The sequence below is a fragment of the Manis pentadactyla genome, chromosome 4 (genome assembly GCF_030020395.1).
Source record: "Manis pentadactyla isolate mManPen7 chromosome 4, mManPen7.hap1, whole genome shotgun sequence".
NCBI lineage: Eukaryota > Metazoa > Chordata > Mammalia > Pholidota > Manidae > Manis > Manis pentadactyla.
In genome coordinates, this window is record NC_080022.1 from 63,258,863 (window position 1) to 63,284,721 (window position 25,859).

The window sequence follows — 25,859 nt, forward strand, 5'->3', positions numbered from 1 at the left end:
CAAATAACTCAAAAGTCCACTGAAAGATTAAGGTAAAAAAAACCCTCTAATCTTTTAATAATTCATTCATTTTTTCAGACCCAGTGTATTATAATATGGGTCAGCTGCACTGAGTGACCCCTTAAAAACAGTAAAATATAAAGGAGACTTCTTAGGTTGTTGCCAAGGAGAAGTACCACACATGAAGACAAAAGTTCAATTGGAAGACTGAAACTTTTTTAGAACTTGGCAAAAAAAAAAAAGTACATATATATAATAGAATATCATTTATAAAAATACATATGTATCAGCTTTTTCTTTGGGATATTGCTAGTCTTCCCAGAATGGAAAACACTAGATATAAACTACTATTCCTGAATATTACTCAGTTTAAATAGTACCTTAGTTTAAAGATTTCAATTAGTAAAGGATACACTGCTATCACAGCCCAGTAGGAAATGCAGATTGAGAGGAAAATGAAAGTTAAGAACGGATAAATTAATGTAGTAGGGATATATCCAATAGCTCTGAAATAAAACAAATAGTTGAAATTAAAAATGACCTAGAGCTATAATTTCTCAATTAAATTTTTATCTGTTAGAACTAGAAATAAGCCTTAGAGTGAATTAGTTCTAAAAACACTGGTAACAACCATGATTCTTTTTTTGCTGATTATCTGCCATATTCTTAGTTGGTTTTTCAATTTTAGTTATTTATTTTCAGTAAGTTAGAGGTATTGTTTCAATGCTCACGTTTGATTCCTGTCAAAGGTTTCCCAAACTTTCTCCTCTTTGGTTATTTCTGCCTGACTCATAAAGATTTGATACATTATAATCATGAAACTTCTTTCTTTCATTTAGAGTCTCAGACTTTGAAAATTGGAGAGGACCATGAAGATAATCTGACCAAACATGAGAATCCCTCCCTAATTCAGGAATCCCTCCTGTTCTATCTTCAAAACAAGTGCAGTCGCCTCTGTTGACCACATTGAGTGATAGAAACTTATTTTTATATGACACAGCATATTCTATTTTCTTAACCAAAGTATTAGAAAGTTCTTCCTTATCTGCCTGCCTGATGCACATCCATGCCTTCTAGAGAAGAAATGACTACCTTTTCCATACAGCAACCCTTGACATAACTTCTTATTCTTTTATTCTCCAGGATAATCATTTGATATTTCCTCCTAAGACATGATTTCTGAAATGTTCACCCCCTAACTGCTTTTGAATAACCTTCCCAGCATATGACATGGATTAAACCCAATACTGTTTGATATATCCATTAAGAACTTTGCTATTTCTACTCCTAATGCATTGGCACATCTTTGATACTTTTTGCATTTGTTATCTCCTCACCTCACTATTTGAGTTGTACTCTTCTTACCTTTCTCCAGACATTAATGTTAAATGAATTATTGAGCATCTCTATGTCTACCTTGTATTCTCATACTCATTTATCCTAGCTTTTATTTTCCCTTGAAAAAAATTATCAACCTGTCACAGCTTTATGGGCCCTTTAACACACAAACACATACTTCGAGGCATACAGTGGAGCAAGTTACAGGGAATTGTACAATATCATGTTATTTAAGAAATAAACCCAGGAAATCAGTAGTTTTCAGTGGCTAATAATAGGGCATCAGTTATTGTGGGAAGGAAAAAGAGTTTAATTTAACAAACTGCTTGTTAATTATTTAAACCACCACTGGATTCAGGTGGTACTATTATTATTATAGGTGACAATTTTGTTAAAATAATCCTTAAAAACTATTTAAAATAATTGGTCATTGGTCATTAACTACTTAGTTTCCATTATTCTAAGTAGATGGAATCTATTTAGTAGTCTACTGGCTTTATAGTAATGCTTTCCTTGTTCTTCTATGCATTATTCAAAGTTTAAAGCATTATCCTCAAGTGACCTTTTGGAATAGTTTAGAAACTGTAGGTGTTATTACCTCCCAGCATGAACTTTATGAAAAATTTAGTGTTTATTTTGTAGCATTTTTTAATAAGAAATGGCTCTGAATATAAAATGTTTCTGAATTAAGAACTGTAGATACAAAATGTATAGTCTGGTGCTGGTAGGATCAGTTATTCTGTCTATTAGCAAATTTTGTCACTTATACAGAAATGGTAATAGCACATAATTGACTTTACAGAATTATGGTGATTTAAAGTTCTGCAAATAATCTCAACCATTAATATTAACATATGACTCTGTATAGGAATAATACAACATGTAATACAACTAACTTTTATGTAGCACTTTACCACTTTCACATTATTCTTCCAACATACATTTGGTGTCGAAAAAAGTGCTACTACATAGATGAGACAAGTTTTAGCCTTTTTGTACCCTGTGATAACTGAGGTTTGGGGATATTAAAGGACTTCTAGCGCAACCTTTCTAATATGTGGTAGACTGAACTTGGACAAGTCTTCTGGAATGGAAAGCAGACTTCTTTAACAAGACTTTGTGAGGGGAAAATAGTCTGGGGCATCTGCACAGTAAGCAGTGACGGGTTTGACTGACTGACACACATTGTGTGAGTTTCTCCGTCAGGGCCTTACTTGCTCCCTTCCTTCAGCAGGACGATGGAGATGCGGATTCTCTCCCTGAGGAAGATCAGCATGAGGATGACAAGCGCTTCAACGATGCAGAGTATTATCACTTTAAACAGGAAAAAAAAAACAGCATGTGATACAAATCAATCCAAAAGACAGACAAATGTTCACTGCAAAAGTCAGGATGAGCTTTATGGTTATTTTTGCCAAGTCTGATGAAACTTTATAATTTAAGCAATGCTACCTCTCCAAAACTGTCAGTCTTAGAAATTCACTTTCAAACCTCCACGAAATGCTAAGAAATCTAGATTAACACCTTTAGTAAGGGAAGCTTTATGTTAGATGTTTTCATTTTTTACTTTATTTAGAGAATCATTACTGAAGAAACTTTCTGAGCTGTCTGTCCTGCTCACAATGCCTTATAATTAATTGACCTTGCTGATTGACAGGGCAGGCTCTTGGCTGCCACATTTTTATTTTGTGACTCCACCCACCATGGCCACCATGGATGGAATCAGGGTGTAAACCCAACCCAAGTTGTCTAATAAAAGCCTCAGAATTAGAAATAAGGGAATCTAATTCCCTTTACAAACCTCTTGAACTAAGAGTTAATACCAACTTAAGCAACTGTGTCAAAACCATCTTTACATGAATTAGGTGAATATGCAAAGAAAGAATATACTATACGTTATAAAGAAAGAGAGCAAGGAGAGGAAATCTTGGAATATTTTTGGCTCTTCATTTCCTGGATCTAGGTATGCTTTAAAGTCCAGCTGCTTTTCTGCTTTTTTGAGTTTAGTGAGACACTTCTATGTTCTCATATAAATACCCCTGCCTTGCCTGCAGCTTGTTTCAATCTTCTTTTCAGCTGTCTTGAATTAGTTTCTTTTTTTCTTGAAGCCAAATAGTCCTAATTACTGTATTCCTTTGTATTTCTTCAATTCCAAGACATACTTTTAATTTAGTAATAACATTTTAGGAAAAGAAAATAAATCCTTCATTAAATTTTTACCCCTTATAAGATGGATCCTGACTTCAGAGATGGTAAAAAGTGAAAAGGTGTGGATATTAAAATTAAGGAAATATAGCACTGCTGAAATTGTACAGGAACTTAATGGAAAGTTAAATTCTCAGCTGCGAAAGAATCACTTCTATATCATCCTTGCTAGATAGTTAGTCTGTTTGTGCTTGGTCATGTCTAGTGATAAGGCAATCATTATTTCATTCTATTGTTATACCAGTAAAATTCTGATGTTACATCACACATAAGCTAATATCTCCATGAAGAAATCAGTTAACCTGGAGATGTGGGAGGATCTTAGTAATGCATCACCTTGCAACTATGTCTTCTTTTACTTAAACTATGTATTTATGTTTATCATGTGCATTTGATACTCTTAAAACACTAACTTGAATCTAAAATATGGCTATAGCCATATTAAACTAAAATCATTATTTTTCTTTGGACCAACCTAAGAATATGAGATATAGCAGAATCACTTTATGTTCTGAAATTGCATTGATAAAGATACATTACATATTAAACTTCTACCTTTAAAAAATTACATGTTCAAAATGGTTGTATTAAAGGAATTTAACTGTCTTTTCAATTTATATATTATATCCTTTCCTTGCATTTGAATAAGAGCACACAATAGAAACTTTTTGAGACCCTACAGAGAAGTTAGTATAACTAACTTCACAGAGTGATATAATTATAGCAGAAATGCAAATAAAATCATTTCCTAATGCAATCCAAGACTCATGAAAATGATAATTTTTGTATATATAACTACTTATTTTCAGTGTTTCTGTCAATGAGTGTAAGTTCATATGTATGCCCTTGTTGCTGGAGCCTAGAATTTTGTCCAAACAGAGTAAATAATCAATTAGTGCTCATAAATAGATTGTGAAAGCTGGGACTCATTTGAGGAAAGATTAGTATTGCTAGACTTGAAAGTAAAAGGAAGCTCTGTATTTTCCTCAAAGGAAATCTCTTAACTTTTCCAATGGCTGATTCCGATCATCTAAATGGTTTTTGTGTTGAAGGCCCTTAAGAGGTATGGTCACAGGTACTGTAACTAAGATCCATCTAAGGGTAAAACTAAAGGCTTCAATACCTAATGGATGAGATTCCTCCCATTTAAAAATGATAGACAACAGTAAATGTTAGGAGGAGATAAGGAATCACTCAAATTTAGGAAAATTGAGGAGGATGCAAGTCCCAAGAAACTTGATTTTTATAGTTAAGAAGAAATGGCTATAAATAAAACAACTCTGCAACATACTTGAAAAAATAATGCATTACCTGAAGGGAAATAGTCTGCATAACAGGTAGAAAATGGAAGCCAAAGAACAAGGATTAGGCATTTTGGTCCAGTACTGTCCAAGGAAAAGAGAAACACTGAATTTGGCAGAAAAAAAAGGAATCTGGCAGGGGATTCTATGCAGCAGGGCTAGCTCATCAAGCTTGGCATGAGCCTGAAGAAAACATCTCTCAAGACTATTCAAGGCCTTTTGCTAAGAAAGCTTCTGATTAGCGATCTTTGTTCCTCAATAAGCACTGATCCCAGGACAGTCATGTCCTAGGTGAGATATACCTGCATTCTGGTCAGGGAGAGTATTCCAATAGTGTGAACAACTAAAACGGCACTCTGGTGACATGACTGAGCCTGTTCTTCAAAGCCTGGTGACTTGGAGGAAGTGGCAAAATCAGGTTTTCAAACTTACGGAATGGGACCCATATCTGGAATCATGATGCCCCATCAAAATTGCCCCCCTCTGGGGCTTCCTCTGGGCTCCTTACCAAGTTTCCTTGACAATGTCTTGCCTGACTCTCTAACTTCAACAATATGAACATAAATTATTCTTTAAAAAAGCAACATGTAATTAGAAGCTATTTTAAACATCTTGATTAATAAAAATGAATCTGCAAGAAGTGGAAGAAATATTATAATAAATATAAATACATAAATCATCTTGCTTAAAAAATTTTGTTAATATTATCCTTAAGTAATTCAATAATCTGAATCAACACTTCAAAAACATAAATTTATTTTGTTACTTATTATTTCAATTCCTGTAATAGTTTAAAAGTCTTGTTATGAAAAAACTGTTGTTCCTCATTTGTTTCCTTTTTCTTTTTTAAAAAAAGTTAGAAAAATCTAGCATTTTTTCCTTTTAAAATATCATTCTTGGGTATTAGGTTAATGGCTATAAATATCCACATCCAAACCATTTTGAATTGAAGGGAAATAGCTTGAGATCATTGTAAAGTATTTTCTTATATTTCTTATATTGTAATAAATTCTCCTCAACAGCTTTTCCATTTACTGTAATTGTAGAGTAGGATTATAGACACATTTACTTTAATGATATTAGCAATAAGTGTATTTAACAGGTTCTATCAATCCAAGCTTTCCTCTAGACAAAAAGATATTATATTATTATTACAATTTTAACAAAACCAGTTTTTAATGTCTACTCACAAAATGCGAACCATGTTTGTTTCAGTTGAAAGTACAAGCTTATATCCGTCTGAATTCCAATGTCATATATAGTTAAGTGAGAATTTGGCTTTCCCTGAAGAATGCTGTATTCCCGGTAACAGTGCCATATTCCTTGAAAAGGAAAGAAAAAGAGGCTAACTTAAAATGTTGTTTTCTGAAATACAAGTTATATGCTCATCATATGTTTCTACATGAAACTGATCAGCATGGTCATTTCTATAACAGCAAGATTCATATTTACATAGCAAATATTTTATGTAGATCTAATAGCCTAAATGTGAATTTGATATAAATGTTTTCAGTATTTGTCTGGATGACTGTAGCAATGTCTGGCTTTAAATGTCCTTTTGACTAGAAACAATCTTAATATCCATCAATAGGGACTGGTTAAATACATTATGGTATAGTTTTAGAGTAGAATACTATATTTTCATATAAAGAGGAGAAAGTTTGGTGACACTGCATGATCTCTAAAATGATTTGTTAAGTAAAAAGGCAAGGTACAAAATAGCATAAAAAGTATGCTATAATTTGTATGATAAGAAGTAGGAACAATCTTTAATATATTTTCTTGTACATATATAAAGTATCTGGAAAGATAAACAGAAATTTAATATTTTTTGCTCCTTGGTGGGGAATGTTTACTGTGCACTATTTACAATAGACAAGATATGGAAACAATCTAGGTGTTCATCAATAGATAATGGATAAAGAAGATGTGGTACATATACAAAATGGAATATTATTCAGCCATATAAAGAAAAGAAATCCTGCCATTTATAACAACATGGATGGAGCTAGAGGGTATTAAGCTCAGTGAAATAAGCCAAGTGAAGAAAGACAAATGCCATATTATTTCACTTATTTTTGAAATATAAAAACAAAGAAAAACAGAATGAACAAAACAGCAGTAGACTCATAGACACTGAAGTGACTGGAGGTTACTTACCAAGGGACAGGGGTTGAGATGGGTGAGTGGGGAGGGTGAGGGGGATAAAGGGGAATAATAATTTGCAATCACAATATAAATTGGTCATGAGGAGGGTAGTACAGTGTGGAGAATAGAGTCAGTGATTCTGTAACATCTTTCTAAGTTGATAATAACCACACTAGAGGGGATGAGGATTTAATAATATGGGTAACTGTTGAACCACTGTGTTGTACATTTGAAACCAATATAAGATTGTATATCAATGATATATCAATAAAAAGTAAAAAGAAAAGACATTTGTTTTTTAAAGCAATAAAAGACATCTCTTTCTTTCTGGCTCTGCTTTCCCAGTATATTTTTTTAAATTCCTTTTAAAATGCTTTATGAACTATTCAATAAATACAAAATTATATGTAATGCATATGTAAGCTTTAATGTATAAAGAAAATGAATACATGAATGCTTCACCTAACTTATGATTTTATAATCTTAATTTTGCTCTAATTAACAAAATAAAATTGTTTCTTCTGAGATTTTATCCTATCATGCCTCCTTGCCTCTCTCTGCCAAAGAATAATTATTCTGAATTTTGTACTTACTATTCTCTTATTTTAACAGAAAGGTATGTTGAAGTCTCCCCGCAAGGGAAATTTATCTCTTGTACAAATTTAGGATTTATTGGTTTATTTATCCTTATAATTCTATGCATTTTGAGTCTACTTTTTTAGATGTACACATGTTGAGAAATGGTGTATCTTTTTAGTGAATTGAATTCTTTCTATCTCTAATAAAGCTTTTTATTCACAAGTCAGTTTTGTCTGATTACTATAGCTACTGCAGCTTTCTTTTGCTTAATGATTGATAGTGTATTTTTAAAAAAATAAATAACTTTATACCCCCTTCTCCCATTTCTCCCACACCTATCCCCTGCCCTTTGCAACCATCCATCTATCTGTTCTCTGTTCCTATTAGGTTTGTTTTTTTGTGGGTTTTTTAATATTCCACATATAAGAAAAATCCTATGGTATTTGGCTTTCTGTGTATGACTTATTTCACTTAGCATAATGCCCTCAGTCCAACCATGTTGTCACAAATAGCAAGACTTTTTTTAAATGGCTGAATGATATTCCACTGTATATAATTTTCTTTATCCATTCATCCATCTATGGACATTTAGGTTGTTTCCATATCTTGGCTATTATAAATAATGCGGCAGTAGCACGGAGAATATAGCCAATGATTCTGTAACATCTTCCTATGTTGGCAGATAGATAGTAACTGCACTAGTGAGGGTGAGGATTTAATAATATGGTAACTTTCGAAACACTGTATTGTATACTTGAAACTAATATAAGATTGCATATCAATGATACTTCAGTAAAAAAAATAATGCTGCAATGAACATGAGGGTGCATATATCTTTTTGAGCTACTGTTTTGTTTTTGTTTTAGATAAATACCTGGAAATGGAAATGCTGAATCAAATTGTAGTTCTATTTTTAATTTCTTGAGGAACCTCACTACTATAATATATAGTGTCTGAATTAATTTACATTCCCACTAGCAAAAGGGTTTCCTTTCCTCTACATCTTGGCCGATACTAGTTATCTCTTCTCTTTTTGATAAGACTTCCTAACAGGTATGAGGTGATATTTAATTATGGTTTTTATTTGCATTTCCCTGAATAGTGATGTGGAGCATCTTTTCATGTTCCTGTTGGCCATCTGTATGTCTTCTTTGGAAAAAAGTCTATTCAGATTTTCTGCCCTTAATTGGATTGTTTGTTAACTATTGAGTAGTTTTGAGTATGAGTTCTTTATATATTTTCTTTTTAACCCCTTTTCAGATGAACAATTTGCAAATATTTTCCCCCATTCAATGGATTGCCCTTTCACTGTGTTGATCGTTTCCTATGTTATACAGTAGATTTTTAGTGTGATGTATTTATTTTTGCTTTGTTGATTTTACTTTTGGTGTCAGATTCAAAAAATCATCACCAAGACCTATGTCAAGGAGCTTACTGCCTATGTTTTCTTCTAGAAGATTTATAGTTTCAGGTCTATGTTCAAATCTTTAATCCATTTTGAGTCCATTTTTGTGTATTGTGTGAGACAGTGGTTGAGTTTTACTCTTCTGCATGTGGCTGTCCAGCTTTCCCAACATCATTTACTGAAGAAGCTGTCCTTTCCCCATTGTATATTCTTGCTTCCTTTGTCATAAATTGATTGACCATGTATGCTTGGGTTTATTTCTGGGATCTGTTTTCTATTCCATCTGTCCATGTGTCTGTTTTTATGTCAATACCATGCTATTTTAATTACTATAGCTTTGCAATATAGTTTGAAATCAGGGAGCATGATGCCTCCAGCTTTTTTCTTTTTCTCAAGATTGCTTTGGTTTTTTCAGTATTTTGTGTGTGTGTATGTGTGTGTGGTTCCATATAAATTTTAAGATTATTTCTTCTACTTTGAAAAATACCATTGAAATTTTGATAGGGATTGCATTGACCTGTAGATTGCTTTGGGTAGTATGCGCACTTTAACAATACTGATTCTTCCACTCCATGAACATTGAACATCCTTCCATTTATTTGTGTTTTCTTCAATTTCTTTTATTAATGTCTTGTAGTTTTCAATGTAGAGGGCTTTCACATCTTTGATTGAATTTATTCCTAGGTTATTTATTCTTTTTGATGCAATTGTTAATGGAATTGCTTTCCTAATTTATCTTTCTGTTAGTTCATTGTAAATACATAGGAATGCAAGAGATTTCTGTGTATTAATTTTGTAACCTGCAAACTTGATGAATTCACTTATTAGTTCTACTAGCTTTTTGGTGAAGTCTTTGGTGGATGTATGTCATCTGCAAATAGTCACAGTTCCACTTCTTCCTTACCAGTTTTGATGCCCTTTATCTCTTTATCTTGTCTGACTGTCATAGCTAGGACCTCCAGTACTATGTTGAATAAAAGTGATGAGAGTAGACAACCTTGTCCTTTTCCTCATCTTAGAGGAAAACTTTCAACTTTTCACCATTGAGTATGTTGGCTGTGGGTTTGTTGTATATGGCCTTTATAATGTTAAGGTACATACCTCTAAACTTATTTTGTTGCGAGTTTTACCATGAATGGATGTTGAATTTTGTCAAATGCTTTTCCAGCTTCTATTAAGATATCATGTGGTTTATATATCCTTCTTTTTGTTAATATGGTGTGTAACATTGATTGATTTACAAATATTGTACCACTCTTGCATCTCCAGAATAAATCCCACTTGGTGGTGATGGATGATCCTGTTGATATACTTTTGAATTCAGTTTGATAATATTTTGTTGAGGATTTTTCCATCTATTTTCATCAGGAATATTGGTGTATAATTTTCTTTGTGTGTAGTATGTTTGGTTTTGGTATTAGAGTGATGCTGGCCTCATAGAATGAGTTTGGAAGTATTCCTTTATCTTCTACTTTTGGGAATATTTTAAGAAGGATGGGTATTAGCTTGTCTTTAAATGTTTGGTAGAATTCAGCTGTGAATCCATCTGGTACTGGATGTTTGTTTGTTGGGAGTTTTTGCTTACCAATTCAATTTCATTGCTGGCAATTTTATTTTTGTAGAAACTTGTCCATTTCTTCTAGGTTGTCCAATTTATGGCATATAATTTTTCATAGAATCTAATAATTCTTTGTATTTCTGTGTTATCTGCTATGACTATCCCTTTTTCATTTCTGATTTTGTTTATTTGTGTCCTCTCTTTTTCTTGATAGGTCTAGCTAGGGGTTTGTCTATTTTGTTTACTTTTTAAAGAACTAGCTCTTGATTTCATTGATTTTTTTCCTTTGCTCTATTATTCTCTATTTAATTTATTTCTGCTTTGACCTTTATTATGTCCCTCCTTCAACTAACTTTGGGTTTCATTTGTTCTTCTTTTTCTAGCTTCTTTAATTGTGAGTTTAGACTATTTATTTGGGATTGCTTGTTTCTTGAGATAGGCCTGTATTACTATGCACTTCCATTTTTGAACTGCTTTTGCAGTATCCCCCAAATTTTGCACTATTGTAGCTTTGTTTTAATTTGTCTCCATTATTGCTTCATTTCTTTTGACTTATTCACTGATCCACTTATTATTTAGAGGCTTGTTTAGCCTCCATGTGTTTGTGGGCTTTTTTTTGTTTTGTGTAATTTATTTCTAGTTTCATACCATTGTAGCCTGAGAAGTTGCTTGATACAATTTCAATCTTTTGTATTTATTGAGATTCTTTTTGTGTCCTAGTATGTGATCTCTTCTGGAGAACATTCCATGTACTTGAGAAAAATGTCTTTCCTGCTGCTTTTGGATGGAATTTTCTGTAGATATATGTTAGGTCCATTGATCTAATGTGTTGTTCAATGTCTCTGTTTCCTTATTTATTTTCTATTGAGCTAAGATAGGACTGAGAAAGCTGGGAAAGCCTTCCTCTACCTGCCAGGCAGCAAAGTCTGGGTGTGCAGGAAAGCACCTTGGGGCTGAGCCACAAAAAAAGGGGATGGAGTGTTTAGGGCTCCTTTGAATGCCTGACCTGCTGGGCTGAGGGAGTTCTGGGGAATTATTGTCCACCTGCCCTTTCTACTGTGGAAAGAGCTCCATCTAACTGTTGCCCCTCTGGCAACCTTCCTGTTGCTTATAAATCTTTCACTGTTGTCTCTGTTGTGGAGCGTGCCTGTCCTCCACAAGAGGCAGGAGTCTCAGCCTTCCAGAGTGCTCCAGCTCTCCCTGGCATCCAGCCTCACTAGTCACCAGAATCCAATGCAGTGTGGTCCATGTTCCCAGTTCTTCAAGGCCAAGTGTGCAGAGTTCCTAAGCATTAATCCCCTCCCCTCTCTGTTCCTCTTCCTATTTCCTGTGGGCTGGGGTCCTGAATGATCATGGCTCTTCCACTTTAGCCCTCTCTGTATGGTCTCTTCTTGCCCAGGTGTAGGTGGGCTGCTGTGCTGTCTTCAGGTCATTTTCAGGCTTTGTTGTATTTGCTGTAGTTGCTTCCTTGGTGTGTGTGGGGGGAGGGTTTCTACCTTGCCTTCTTACTCTGCCATCTTTTTCCCCCCCATCCAGTTGGTTCTATATTAAAACACATATGCCCATCCTCATTGCTACCACTTAGTCTGAGCTTGGCACATGGATTACTGCAATAGCTTCCTCACTGGTCTCCCTGCTTCTTCTCTTGCCTGATTATGGTCTCTTTACAATATGAGGGCTAGAACAATCATCACTTCACACCTCTTCTCTGCTCAAAACCCCACAATGCCTCCCTATTTCACTGAGAGTAAAAGGCAAGATACTACAGTAATCTATAAGGCTCTGACTCTTCATAAATTCTATGACCTCATCTCCTACTATTCTCCCCTTTACTAAGTATACCCATCCATACCAGCTTTCTAGCTACTTCTTCAACAGAGTCTTACCTTCAGGCCTTTATTCGACCTGTACTGACTGGAACTTTTCCCTTATGTCCAGTAGCTAATTTTATCACCTCCTTCAAGTGTTTTGTCAGCTCTCTTCTCACAAAGGCAATTCTACTAATATTGCAATTTGCATTCCTTCCCCTATCATAATACTCTCAATCCCCCTTTACCTGTTCTACTTTTTCTTTTTTCCATAGCAAACATCACCTTATAATAGATCATTTGTTTAGGCTATAAGTGTCAGGAGCATAAGAACCTTTGTCTGTTTGTTAACTCTTCAAGAGCTTAGGATAATGTCCTGCACACAGTACTGCTCAATTGATATTTGGTGCATAAATGAATAAAAAAATGTACAACTAGATATGGATATCTCTTCCTTTATTCTCCTTGATATAATTAAAAACTTCTTATTTCTATGGATTCATATCTTTCATCGGTTCCAGAAAATTCTCAGCCAATAACTTTCAAATATGGTTGATAGAACAGGCCCTTCTCAACCTATCCTCTTTCTCTCTTAACCACAGGACTGTATTTTTTTCACTGGCACATTCTGCTCTATGAAAAATTACATGCCAATAAATTCACAACAGTTAATTAATTTTCTATTTTGTTATTTAACTTATTTAATTTTTAATCTAGCAATTTTTTTTATCGTGAAAAGTTTTCTTTGGTTCATCTTGATGGATGCTTAGACATTTTGAATGATTTCTTATTTTTTAAAATTCTATCTAATTCTTAAACATTTTATACTTGGTTATTTTATGTTCTAGATCTATTAAATACCATAACTGAATTTCTTGGAAACTTCAATCTGATGTTTATAGTTTCTGTTATTTCTCACAAAAGACTATGTCCTTGTATGTTTGGTAATGTTTGATGCAACTCATACTTTGTTCATCTTAATTTCTGGGGGTGCTTTCATCTACAGGGATTTACATTTCTTTCTGTTGATACCAAAGGATGCTACCAAGCTGAGGACACCTGATTTTTCAGGATCTGAGACTTACTCCAGGAGTTTCAGATCTGGTCACCTATTATGCTACAGCTCTGGTCTAAGTCTCCTATTGTAGCACTGGTGCAGGCTACACAGCATTTTACATGTGCATTCTGCTTAGTTCCCCACATTTAACTCATGGGATACACCTTTTTTAATTTTTCTTTTTGGGAACATCTTTTTTATTTCTTGTAAGCTCACTAACACATTATATAAAACAGTGCAATATAATACTATTTTTATGCCATTATAAAAATAGTAAGAGGGCCCATCAGACTATTTAGTTCCTTCATATTGATGGGGGTGAAAGTCTCAGCAGTGTTTTCCAATTTCTTTATCTACTGTTTTCTTTATCCTGTTCTAGTTTTGTTTTGTTTTTTTAAGGTAGGATCCCTGGACTTCAAGTCTTTTTTCTTCAATAATATTCCTGCATAACAAAAGCAACAATAGACACTATTTACTGAACAATTGCTATGTGCTAGGCAGCTTTCTAAGTGCTTTATGTACACTATTTTATTTAATACTTACAGATTCCAATTATACAGTTGAGTGTATACAATATGTGATGAGTCTGGGATTGTACCTTTTTCAATGTCCAAATCCATGCTTAAAACCACAGTGTTATATGGACTTTTCTGTATAATTCTTGATTTGTTCTGGTCAATGAGAATTGTTCTACTGTTGTTGAGGGGCACTTGGCCACAGCCAGCCTAGCCTTTTCTCTGCTCAGTATGATACAGCCACATTGTTTGTTGACCTAGTACATAGTCAGGAGGAAATGGTTGCTTCCCCATGATATATAGAAAGTCAGTTGTCCAAGATAGTAGCAGAAGTCAATTATATATCTGTATAGTCTTACATTTCCCAATCTAGTTGGACGTTTCCCTACCCAATGAGCAGCTCCAAGCTTACCTGCCACACCATTAATTGCTGGGTAGAACTACTTAGGGAGTTAGAAGGGAGCTAAAATTGTTTTTTTTTTAACCTTCATTTGTTATATATTGACTATCTTTCCCTTTGGCCATTGTCAGTCTTGTACTATAGCCACTTTCAGATTTTTCCTGCTTTTCAAGAAAAGTTAGTGAAATTAATAGCAGACCTCATTGCCTTTCCTTTATAACAATAAAAGAGTGATTGACTCACATGTCCAGACTCTAGTGACAAAGGGCAGAGGTTATTTTGAGCTCCAAGAAGAAATACACACACAAAAAATACTTATAAACGAAAAGCTTTCCTGGGATTTTTTGATGAAGGGGCAGAAGTTCTCATTCATCTCCACCAGACTGACCTCTCTCTTTATGAGAAGTTGCATAGCAGGAATAGATAAAGAATACCTGAAGAGACCTGCACAAGTATCTATAAACTCATTGAGGATACTGAGGAGGATAATGACAATAGCCCAATACATACTGAATATTTACTTTGTTCTAGGGACTGTTCTTCAGAGATTTATGTTCATTGTCTCATTTAATCTTCACAATCTTGTAAGTTGGAGATACCATTATTGTGCTGATGTTATGGATAAGGAAACTGGGTCTTACAATTATTAAGAAAGTTTCCCAAAGTCCCCCCAATTATAGTTATGGGGCTGGGATTAGAACTCAGACTAACTACAGAATCTGGGATTTAACTGCCTTCTTATACTGATATGTGTAAAGCTCTTCTTCAAGTGACAGAAATAGGAAATTGTTATTTTTGGTGTCTATCACCAAAAATTGCATTGTCAATCCATTGATGTCATAAGGGAAGTAATTCTTTGAATAGAAATCTCTTAAATATTTTATATTGGCTCATACATTTATTAGAGGACTGAAAGGAAGCTACCGTAACTACTAACTATTCCTTGGGATATATTTTAACTCCTTTTTAAATGTTGTACCTGTACTACCTTTTCGGGGAAGAGGTTTGTGATTAGTTTCAACTTTGGTATAAAGTAACTCTCCATCCAATTTGAGTGTAATTCAGAACACTTGCCTCTAGAGGGTGATGCCTCATTATGGAGTACAGGCCAATTTTTAAAATGTGTCACAGAACCTGGGTTAAAACTACAAAACAGAAAGAGAAAATAGACCAAAATTCTGTAACTATGAAGACCTGACCTTTGATCATAAAAGTTAAAGGAATAAAAGTAGTTGTCTAAAATGTTTTTTATTAACCAGGAAGGGATTCTTTTTAACCTCCTTAATACCCATGAAGCATGGGACCAAAGGCTGCTAGAGAAAAAAGAGAACATTTTGACAGCACCTTTTTTTAAGTTAAGAAGAAAGAAATTATAGAGACAGTACATGAAAATTAATTTTTCTGAATTTAATGCTTTTGGGGATGGAGAGTAAAGAATAATGAAATTCATTGCAAGTAAAATGCTTTCCGTTAATTAAAAATGGCAACTGAAAAAGATTATTTTGATACTTGGCAACTTTAAGAGTGATGATACCTACCATACCCTATGATTCCGAGCACACCCAACATGAGCACCCAGAAGAGGAATGCAGCTGTGAACCTCAGGAGTATCACAAACAACCAGCTGAGGAGCATGGCGATAGTCAGACCACTAGAGAAAAAAGCACATGATGAACAGAAGGATCAAGTATGCTAAACATAACATAATGAAAACAGCAACAGAATGCTATTTTTCTATTCAAAATAATTCTCAGATTATTTTATTTTACCTGGCTATAGAAACACTTATAATATTTAAAAGTATAAACAATGCTTTCTGTTAAGACTGTTACATGAAAGAGTAGGACCATCAGGGACTTTATACATGAGTCACTTTCATGTGCCTACATAAACTGAGGTCCAGTATCAATCATAGTTGGAAAAACCGAGTTCCTCCAATCCACAATCTGCCACAATTTTTGGGTCCTATTTTTTTTCTTTCACATCTACCCACTAAATGATAAACTGTAAAATATCCATGATAAATTTATGCTGTTCTATCTACCTAAAAACTAATAAAACCTTATGGAATATAACTGTCTAGAAGTAAGGGAACAGTCTTAGGGCAAGAAGATAGAAATAACTGCCCCATACAGTTCCTGAATCCATGACTTTGCAGTCATTACCACTATGGGCTAATTATCTCAAATAATTTTTGATGTCTGACATCACTAGACATCTACTTCAGGTCGCCAGTGATCTGTGGGCCATTTTATGGAGCCATGATAAGGATTTGTGTCTCCTGGGCCATATGACTTCATCAAGCAATCAACAGCATGACTATTCTTTAGTTTTAATTTCTTCCCCAAACATAGCAACAGACAAAGCCTGGTATATTTATTGAGTTTATTGTCCTCAAGTGTTATCTTTTTAAAAAATCCTTAATAATTACTGTCACTGGCTAGATGACAGCATGGTATCAAAGTACTTTCTCAGGTCATATTCTTGCAGAGCTTATGCTTTTAAGTTCAGAAGCTTTTAACTTAATATTCCCTTTTAAAAATCATGGATACTCAGATGGTTGAATGATTTTTCTGTGGAATAATCCAAGGGGAATATTCAAAATGGTCCGAGGGGAAAGAAATGTGTTTATTCTGTGTGTTTTAAATTCCTACATAAAAGTCCCAACTGAATAAACTAAGTCCCAGTGTATCAGTGTTTGGCTTTATATTTATGAAATAGATGAAAGTAGAGGAGTTGAAAAGAAAGGAGTCTCTTGTCTCATGGTATGCGTGGTACCTGGGTGGAAAGGGTTTCAGGGTGTGTGTTGGGAGTGAGGCGGACAGGAGTCTATCATAATGTATGCTTTTTCAGGTAAGAGTGGAAAGACCAACATAAAGAAGAAATATGGAAATTATACAGTGATATTTGGGTCTGACAATGAGGGAAACAGTTTAACTACTGTCAAGTATAGAGATATATCCTGAAATCCTGATACACATTAAAAATAATTACTATAATTATTTAAGGCAAATCATCAAAATAAATAAAATCTCATAAAACTATCCAGTTTATAGCTCTAAAAATGACTCACTAGTATTTTCCACACTATACAATTTCAACTTTATTAGGCACCTTATAGTTAAATTTTATCTATCTTGGTCCCCTAGTGTTTTGTAACTGTTCCTTGAACAGTTTCTATGCATCTCCTATGTTCCAAGAACCACACGAGGAGTTAGGAAAATAAAGATGAGTTAGGCATAGTTACTTTGGTAAGGTGTTCATATTTATCAGAGGGAATGAGCCAGGTAAATAGAATACAAAATGGTAGATATGATATAGAAGGCAGATATGTGTATGTGTATAAATATGATACACACATACACACAGTGGGTATGAGGAACACAAAGGGGGAAGAAATTAATTATATCTGGGGAAGTCAAGAAAGACTTCACAAAATCTGCTTTTGAATAATAAGATGGATTTCTCAGGACACAGGGAAGGATATGCTGGGAAACAACCGAATGTGCAAAAATATGAGAGTTTAACAGTCTAGGGATGGGCATGCTATTTGATGTATTAAGCATATAGGGTTAACCAAGAAACATGAGCGAGGATGAATCTGGGAAACTCTTTTGGGCCAGGTTGTAAAGGGGTTTGTAAGTATCTGAAGTTTTCATTTTATTTTTTGATCTCTAGGAATCCATAGATGCTATTAAGGCACAAGAAGGTACCATGGGAGCCAGGCAGTAAGGACAGCTTCAGCTGTATCAAACACATACACCTGCTTCAGGACAGTGACTGTATTTTCCCTTACATTTCAGGAATGCAAATCTTATGTCTGAAGATCTTAAATCTCCTATATTTTTCCAGCTTGTCACAACTGCAGTGACCTTTGATGCTGATGCTGATGACAGATATGTGGAAGGAATGTATTAGAAAATAAGAATGATATTTGGAGGTCAGGGAGACACAAATGAGAAAACAGAACCAAGGAACAAAACTGCATTTGCACTACAGATGCTGCCCCCTTGTGAACTTGAAGTGTCTAAGTGTACTTTTATTTAACAAATTTTAACAATTAAAATTTACATTCTTATAACTTTCTGCTAACACGGGGCATATTTCTAAATATCTTTGCCAAATCTTCATTCTGTCTGAAAAACAAAATGGCAGTAACTGAGATCTGAGCCAACCTTTATTCACAAATATGAATGGGGAATTTGAAGAATGAGTTCTACAAAGATAAAATCAGAATGGGACTGGAAAAGAAACATTTATGTTTCACTTACATGAGTATCCAATACCAAGTTGTAGCATAGTCTTCAAACACTTTCATTCCAATTGTTCTTGCTTGAAGGATTTTATTGACACCACTGAATTCAAAAAAAGAAAAACAATCAATGATTTTTTTGACTACCACTAAACAGAAATGTTCTCATTATTATAAAAGAGATTTTGCAAGCTGTTGCTGAAAGCATATTTTTATAGACCATTCATGAGTACTGACTTTTTTTCTAAGCCACAACAATACATGAAATGTCACTTTGGTAAACCTAGGAAAGTGGCTTTAACTATACACAGAGAGAATGTTGCTTTCAAGAGTGGTGAACAGATCCTTTCCCAATGTACGTGATGTGCCCTCAATACTGCAAAAACCTCCCTATAAGAAATGAATTTAAATGATAAGATCAACTTTAAACCTACAAAATCCATAGAGTCAAGAATAAACATCATCTTTAAATTCCCTTCCTAATCCTCTGATAGCTTTGTATCAGGAAGGCATGATGGGAAATACAGAGAAAAGCTCACAAATCATTAGTGTCCAGTTTGATGAATTACCAAACCAGACGCTCTCAAGTAGCTACATTGTCATTCCTTTCTCTCATGTGCCCCAATTCTAATACTTCTCTCTTCCCCTAAAGTAAATACAATCCTGACTTTTGTGATAATTATTTCCCAATTTTCTTTTTAGCTTTACCACTTTTACAGGCATTACAGGATAATTTAATTTAGTTGTGCTTGGTTTTGAACTTTATTATCAATGGAATTGTACTTGGTATTAGTACTTTGTGATTTTTTTTTCACATAGCATATTTGTGAAATTCATCCTTGTTGCTAAATATTCTACTAAATATGCAGGAGCTGCACTATTCTACTTGGACTACTGAAGTCTTTTTGAGAAAGAAAAGTACTTTTTAAAAATATCTTTATTTTTCCTTTTTAATTCAACAACTGAGCTATGCCATTATCCTCTGTGTGTTTATATTTGTGGGAATTTTCTTTCCAAATAACTGTGTACAGCCAAGGGAAACAATAATTTTACTTCATTATAGTTAATACACAGAAACTGATATAGTCATGGAACAGCATTTTCATCATTGTTCCACCTTTCTTAAGGCTCCCTTCCCTTTAAAACATCTGGCAGTTTCATTATTTCTCATTTTTTTCAAACAGTGATTTAAAAAGCATGGATTTTTAAATTAGGTTCATTCAAAAAGTAAATTATGTTAAGGTCTTTTAATACATTTCCTGATATGTCATTTATATACCTGTTTGAAAAATATCATTGTTCCCCCTAATTTATTCTGGTTTCTCCTTACACGCATTTCTTACTGAACACATACCAAGTTCTCCAATCCACATGTATATTTTATATAAAACATAAGTCTTCCTGTATGATAATCCTTAATCTAACAGAAGCTTTGGTCTTGGGTATAATAATAGGTTACATCAAAACTAAAAATGGGAATGTAACATACTTTGCTGCTGCCCTGAGTTCTATAACATTTCTTTTCTTTCCATTTCCATCTTCAAACATTGTCTTATTTCCTACTGTTAAAGTGCCATTTTTAGTAGAGAAGTCAGGGAAACATCTCTGGAGAACTGTAAAAAAAAATTAAAATAATGGTGATCATTCCTACTTCTTCCCATTGGATGCCATCCCTTTATTAAGCTTTCTGTTATTTATAACCAAATTCTTGCTAGACAGTGTATAAATTGCTCAGTATAGAAAATTGCCCATTTGTTGATGACCAGAAGATTTTCTGATGGCTCTAAGACTGACATAGAGAGATAACAACCACAATCTGCAGCTACATTCTAAACTTGCTATTTTATACATGATATACTCACCAAGCAGCCGTAAGACACAACATACAGGTTTTAGAGGAGTGATACTGATAACCTATCCTTCATGGTAAAAAATAGTTAAATCAAAAGGCTGCATTTACTTCTATGACTGGATGAGTTTTGTTACTTAAAAAATCTTAGATACTCTTTGAGTGAAACCTTGAAAACTGGATATAAGTGGGTAATTCTTGGGAAGCAAGAACCAGCTCTTACTTTAGGCTAAGACAACTGAATTATTATCTGTAAAGTCTTACTCATTTGTCTCCACAGCTTTCTCACTTATATGGTTTTTTGGAGGGGCTGGACATGGAAATAAAAATAACCCACACTTTGTATATTAGCATAATTTCTAAGAGTTAACTCACCATTCAATCTTCTACATGCTTATTTTGATTAAATAGAATCCTTGCCTCTTTGCATATCTGTATTACTAAAAATATTTTAAAACCATGATTTTTAAATGAAGAGGGAAGAGAATTTGGAAATGGATCATTAAAAAATATTTTTTCTTACAAGAAGCATCACAGATTTGCATGGGTTCATATGGAGCTTAAACCTGAAAACATTTAAGCAGTTGATATAGAGAAAGAAGACATATGTCTTATAAAGCCTTTCCTGATTTTCCTGGCTTAAAACAATTGCCTGTATACCCACCTCCATCTTCTGTAGTACTTATATTATGACTGAGTCTTTCACTATCTTCCTTTTCTTTCTCCTGCTCTTCCCTGGCAAATTAGACATAGTGGTCTCTACCAGCTGGTTCAATTCCCTTTCACTCTAATCATATTTCTGCCCCCACCACTCCATGAGACTTGTCCTCCCAAAGATGCCAATGACCTCCTAACTGCCAAAACTTCCAACATTCTTTAATCTTCATCCCATTGAACCCATTATCTAATGCAGTCCCTTGGTACATAGCAGAACTCAGTAAATGTGTGCTGTTGAATGAGGCAACCTTTCTGAGTCTGGCACAGTAGATAACCCCTGCCTTTTGAAACTCTCCTTCCTTGGGTTACATGTCCAGATTCTCTCTTGCCCTCCATTTGGACTTTCTGTGCTTTATGTCCCTTTCAACTTCTGAAACATGACTGTTCCCACCTACAGAGTCCACCAGCCTGGTTCTACATATTATTTCTGGGCAACTTCATCCTGTTAGCTTCAATTACTAAAAATGCTCATTATGTATTTGGAAGTAGAGAAAATGTGAAGAAAAATACAAACCATACATACTCAACCCCCCCTCCCCCCGATGAACTATATTAACATTTTGGTGAATTTCCTTCCAGCCTGTTTTCTATAATAATTTTTTTTTTAAGAATCATAAAAGTGCCTTCCCTTGTTTCTTTTTTTTGCTATTACTTATTTCCTTGTACAAATTCTTTTATGAGTGGATTTTATTGGCTGCATACTATTCCATTAAGTACCCTAGTTAATCCCCTATTAGGGGGAATACCAGCTGATTGCAAGGCTTACTTTAATATTTCCCTCACTAGACTGTGAGGCACTATGTCTTATTCATTTTTGTATCTCTCAATGTACTGTTTATACTGTGTGATTTAACCAAACTCTACTTGAAAGGGCAGGAACCATATCTTATGCTTTTATACCTATTATATCCTCAGAAACTAATGATTCATTTTTACCTCATTGGATAAAAAGTGTAACATAGTTCTTGGCAACAGATAACTTGTTGCCCAGGGCTTCCTGGCAAAATGCAGATGCTTCCAGAACCTTTATCTTTGTTTCAGGTTCTTTCATGATCCAGAGAAGAATGATGGAGCCTATAAGACATGGTATTTGGTGGTAGCTGCTCCGGTGGCACTCAACTTTCTGCTCAAACGGACGACTAATGCCTTTCTTCTATTTTAAAAGAAATATACTCATTGTGGAAAAATGGAGAAATAGAAAAAAGAGGAAAGAAGAGAGGAAATCCTCATAGTTTTACCACCTCCAAAACAACCATTAATATTTTGGTAAATTTCTTTCCAATCTTTTTCCTTGAATAATTTTCTTTGTTTATTTTAATCTGTATATGTTGTTATTATAATGCATATAGCATTTTTCATTTTGTTTAATATTATAATGTATACCTGTACTTATGTAATTCTAAAATATTTCATTTAATGACTAGAACAGAACTTATTTAAGTATTCTCTTGCTCTTGGACATTGGAGTGTTTCCTTTTCCTTTTCTTTTTTTTTTTGGGGGGGGTTCTTTTGGATAATATTGTGATGGACGTCTTCATGTAAATTTTTTTCTCTATGGTTAGATTATATCCTCAAGAAAGGGAAATGAGTCATTTCAGTTTCTTCTAAAAAGAGTTGAATAAAGCTTATAAATTTTAAAGAAATAAAATACAGCTTCATTCAGAAGACATATAAATATTTCAAATCTCAAATTATAAAGATTATATGTCCCATCCTCACTCCCCAGGAAATTTCTGAACAAATTTTTTGACTAAATTCAGTGGTGAATAGGTAAGAGTATGTCTCTATGTATGCTTATGTGCTCATAGAACACCAAATAATCAATCTGGGCTTTTAAAAATCAATTTCAATCTTTTTAAATATATGTTTATGAAGCAAAACTCACAGAGCTCCAGTGGAGATATTCTTGGCTAGAGTCAGGAGAACGGGTTTTAGCTATGGTGTTCTTTAACTCTGGTATCTTGGGACCATTGTAGGACTATTCTTGGCCTCAGTTTTACCATTGTAAACTAAGGAAACTGTCACTTCTTGGTATATTCTGTGTTTCTAAGGTGAAATGATAACTACTTACAAGGTTTGCTTGGAAAAATCACTGTTGGACAATCATCATCCAGTAAAAGTTGTGCGAGAGTCTAAGAAAGAAGAATATGTTAACAGTTCAAAAGCTATGTTATGATAACTTACATTCTCAATATAAAAATTTTGTTCTTTAAAAATTTAATTTCATAATAGTTTCATTATTCCAAATTACTCCCCTGATAAGAGTAAGATTATCACACACATACATTCTTGTTGGAAAAATGCTCTTAAATTTCCTAATTGTAATTAAATCAAATCAACAATAATAAAACCAGACCTGCTGGTTCCAACGCACACCTTTGAAGGCATTTCTCTGTCTTAGTCACATCCTTAGCCACTTATTTTTCCATTTTTTTCTGGAAAAACAGCATCTGCTCTAATTTAGAAGCCATTAATACTATTTGACATAATAAGGCTTTAGAATTCCCTTATAAATCTCAAACCTAGGTAGGGCTTTGGAATCTTCAAATGAATAATTATCAAACTGAGTTTGAAAGTAAAATTCTTGCTGTTACTAAATAGCATGAAGCTTCATCACCACACTAATGAAGTGGTGACTACAAATGACATTAGCTCCTAGCTCTTGACAGCAAAAAATCCATCCAGGGAGAGCATTTGTTGGGATCAGGGAATAGTTTAAGTTAACTTATCAGACTTCACAGTCTTGCATAATATCCCAAGTCCACAAAATGATATGTTGTAAATGGTGTGTGCTTTTTGTATGTATATGTGCATTTGTGTTTTAATGGATTGGTACCTTTAGTAATCATTTCCTACAAGATTTGGGAACTTGTCTAGTTATAAATTTTCATATTATAGCTGAGATTGAAACAAAAGTTAAATTCTTCTTTAGTTTTAAGCTTAACTACACATACCTTTGCAGGTTTAACAGAATTGGACTTGCAAAACTGGCTGTAGTATGTCCAGTAGTTTTTGTCTTGTCTGTATGTAAATTGCATTTCCACATAGGTTAAAAATTTTTCTGGGCACTTAGACACACAAATCTGTAAACAAAAGGAACAGTGGTAGTAATTGAATTGAGTTGAATAAACCAGGGAAGTATCTATAAGGTTACACTTCTAAATTATACACCACTATAAGAGCAAAGCACTGCCTAAGAAACTTAAATCAGTTTTCTAACTTACTGTAAAAAGTGAACTTTCATGTCCTTGTTATCAATCTCTACTTGCCCTTTGATGCTGATGTTCTATTAAAACAATAAGATGCTGTACATCTTAATGATGGGCTTATTTTTAACTTCTAATTTTGAGATAATTGTAGATCTATATTCAGCTGTGAGAAATAATAGATTCCACATACTTCTTACCTTTCTACACCACATACTTTCTTACACTTACTTCTAAATGGTAATAACTTTTATAGCTGTAGTATAATATAACAACCAGGAAATCGATATTGTTACAATCCACTAAATTTACTCAGATTTCACCAGTTATATATACATTCATTTGTGTGTGTGTGTGTGTGTGTGTGTGTGTGTGCAATTTCAGGCAATTTCACCCATGTGTAGATTTATGTGAGCACTACCACAGGGCAGTGAGGGACTTTTAATAAAATATTTTCTTATGATTTTTCTGAATTAGTAGATAAGAAGTAGAATGCAAGATTAATTTTGCCTGTGTAGTTTATGCATTTTCAGGACTAGAATCTTGCTTCCTTTCCTATATATGAATAAAATGGTGATTAAAATGCTCTGAACATTGATAACTTACGCCAGTTAATTCTCAACAATTCTCAAAACGTAATTGAGGTTTTATACCGTAAGAAACTAACAAAATTAGGGTTAGCTGAGGCAGTCAATCATTATTATAGTCTTTTACCAACACCAAAAGGTGGGCAGAGAGGTCACTGATGCAATTATCTTACATTAATGAACTTTGGGAGCCTATTAATGCCAAGCCAGATCACTGTACTAGTCCACAGAGCCACTGTGGAGTGACTGAAATTCAATTAGTAACTCCACAGAGAGAAAGCAGAATCAGAGATAAACTCTATTGGTTTTGCTTTTGTTTGCAATAAAAAAAAAACAAAGATCATCAGAGTTACAGCCAATCCTTGAACCTTCTGTTCTGTAAAAGTTTCATAGCTCTGACTTTCCATCTCTGGTAACTATTCTCATTGGCCAGATTCTAGCTTATCCCCAGTGACAGATAGGTAAAAACACTGTTATTGCACTGACATCTCTTCCCATCTTTTGGGTCATGTTTCTGCTATAAACAAGGACACTTGGTATCAACTCCACAGCTAAGGTAGTAGGTTGATAGCTAAATGGATACCTCAGATCTCACAGTTAATACTGCTTTGCAGTAGCACCTATTCAATTTCTTCTAGAAGTTTTGACAAAGTAAATAACCCATCCCCATTTAATACCTCCACATGTATTTTCTCTTTCTCGGTCTCTCATACACACATGCACATATAAACATAGTCACATATGCACTCTCAGACACATATAGAGAAAATATTGGAAGCTTCACAGGTATCTTCCTGTGAAAGCTGAATAACTGTTTAGGGAACAGTCATAGCATCCAACATGCTCACAATTTTTGCAAGGAAGCTAAGGTTACTATCAATGCAAATGTCAAAAGTTCACAATGATTGGTGCTAAGCAGAATAAAACAGCATAT

At 34.1% G+C, this 25,859-nt stretch overlaps 1 protein-coding gene across 2 annotated transcripts in view; it reads right to left on the bottom strand.

Moving 5' to 3' along the window:
* Positions 1 to 25,859, bottom strand: part of SLC44A5 (solute carrier family 44 member 5) — a 359,709-nt gene that overhangs the window by 15,892 nt on the left and 317,958 nt on the right. For both annotated transcript variants that reach the window (XM_036890289.2, XM_036890288.2), the window contains exons 6-13: positions 24,087 to 24,215; positions 23,204 to 23,264; positions 20,056 to 20,179; positions 18,586 to 18,669; positions 15,853 to 15,965; positions 6,035 to 6,166; positions 2,553 to 2,652; positions 414 to 506 (exon numbers count right to left, since the gene is read on the bottom strand). In XM_036890289.2, coding sequence (XP_036746184.1) covers positions 414 to 506; positions 2,553 to 2,652; positions 6,035 to 6,166; positions 15,853 to 15,965; positions 18,586 to 18,669; positions 20,056 to 20,179; positions 23,204 to 23,264; positions 24,087 to 24,215 — 836 coding nt within the window. The remainder of the gene's footprint in view (positions 1 to 413; positions 507 to 2,552; positions 2,653 to 6,034; positions 6,167 to 15,852; positions 15,966 to 18,585; positions 18,670 to 20,055; positions 20,180 to 23,203; positions 23,265 to 24,086; positions 24,216 to 25,859) is intronic.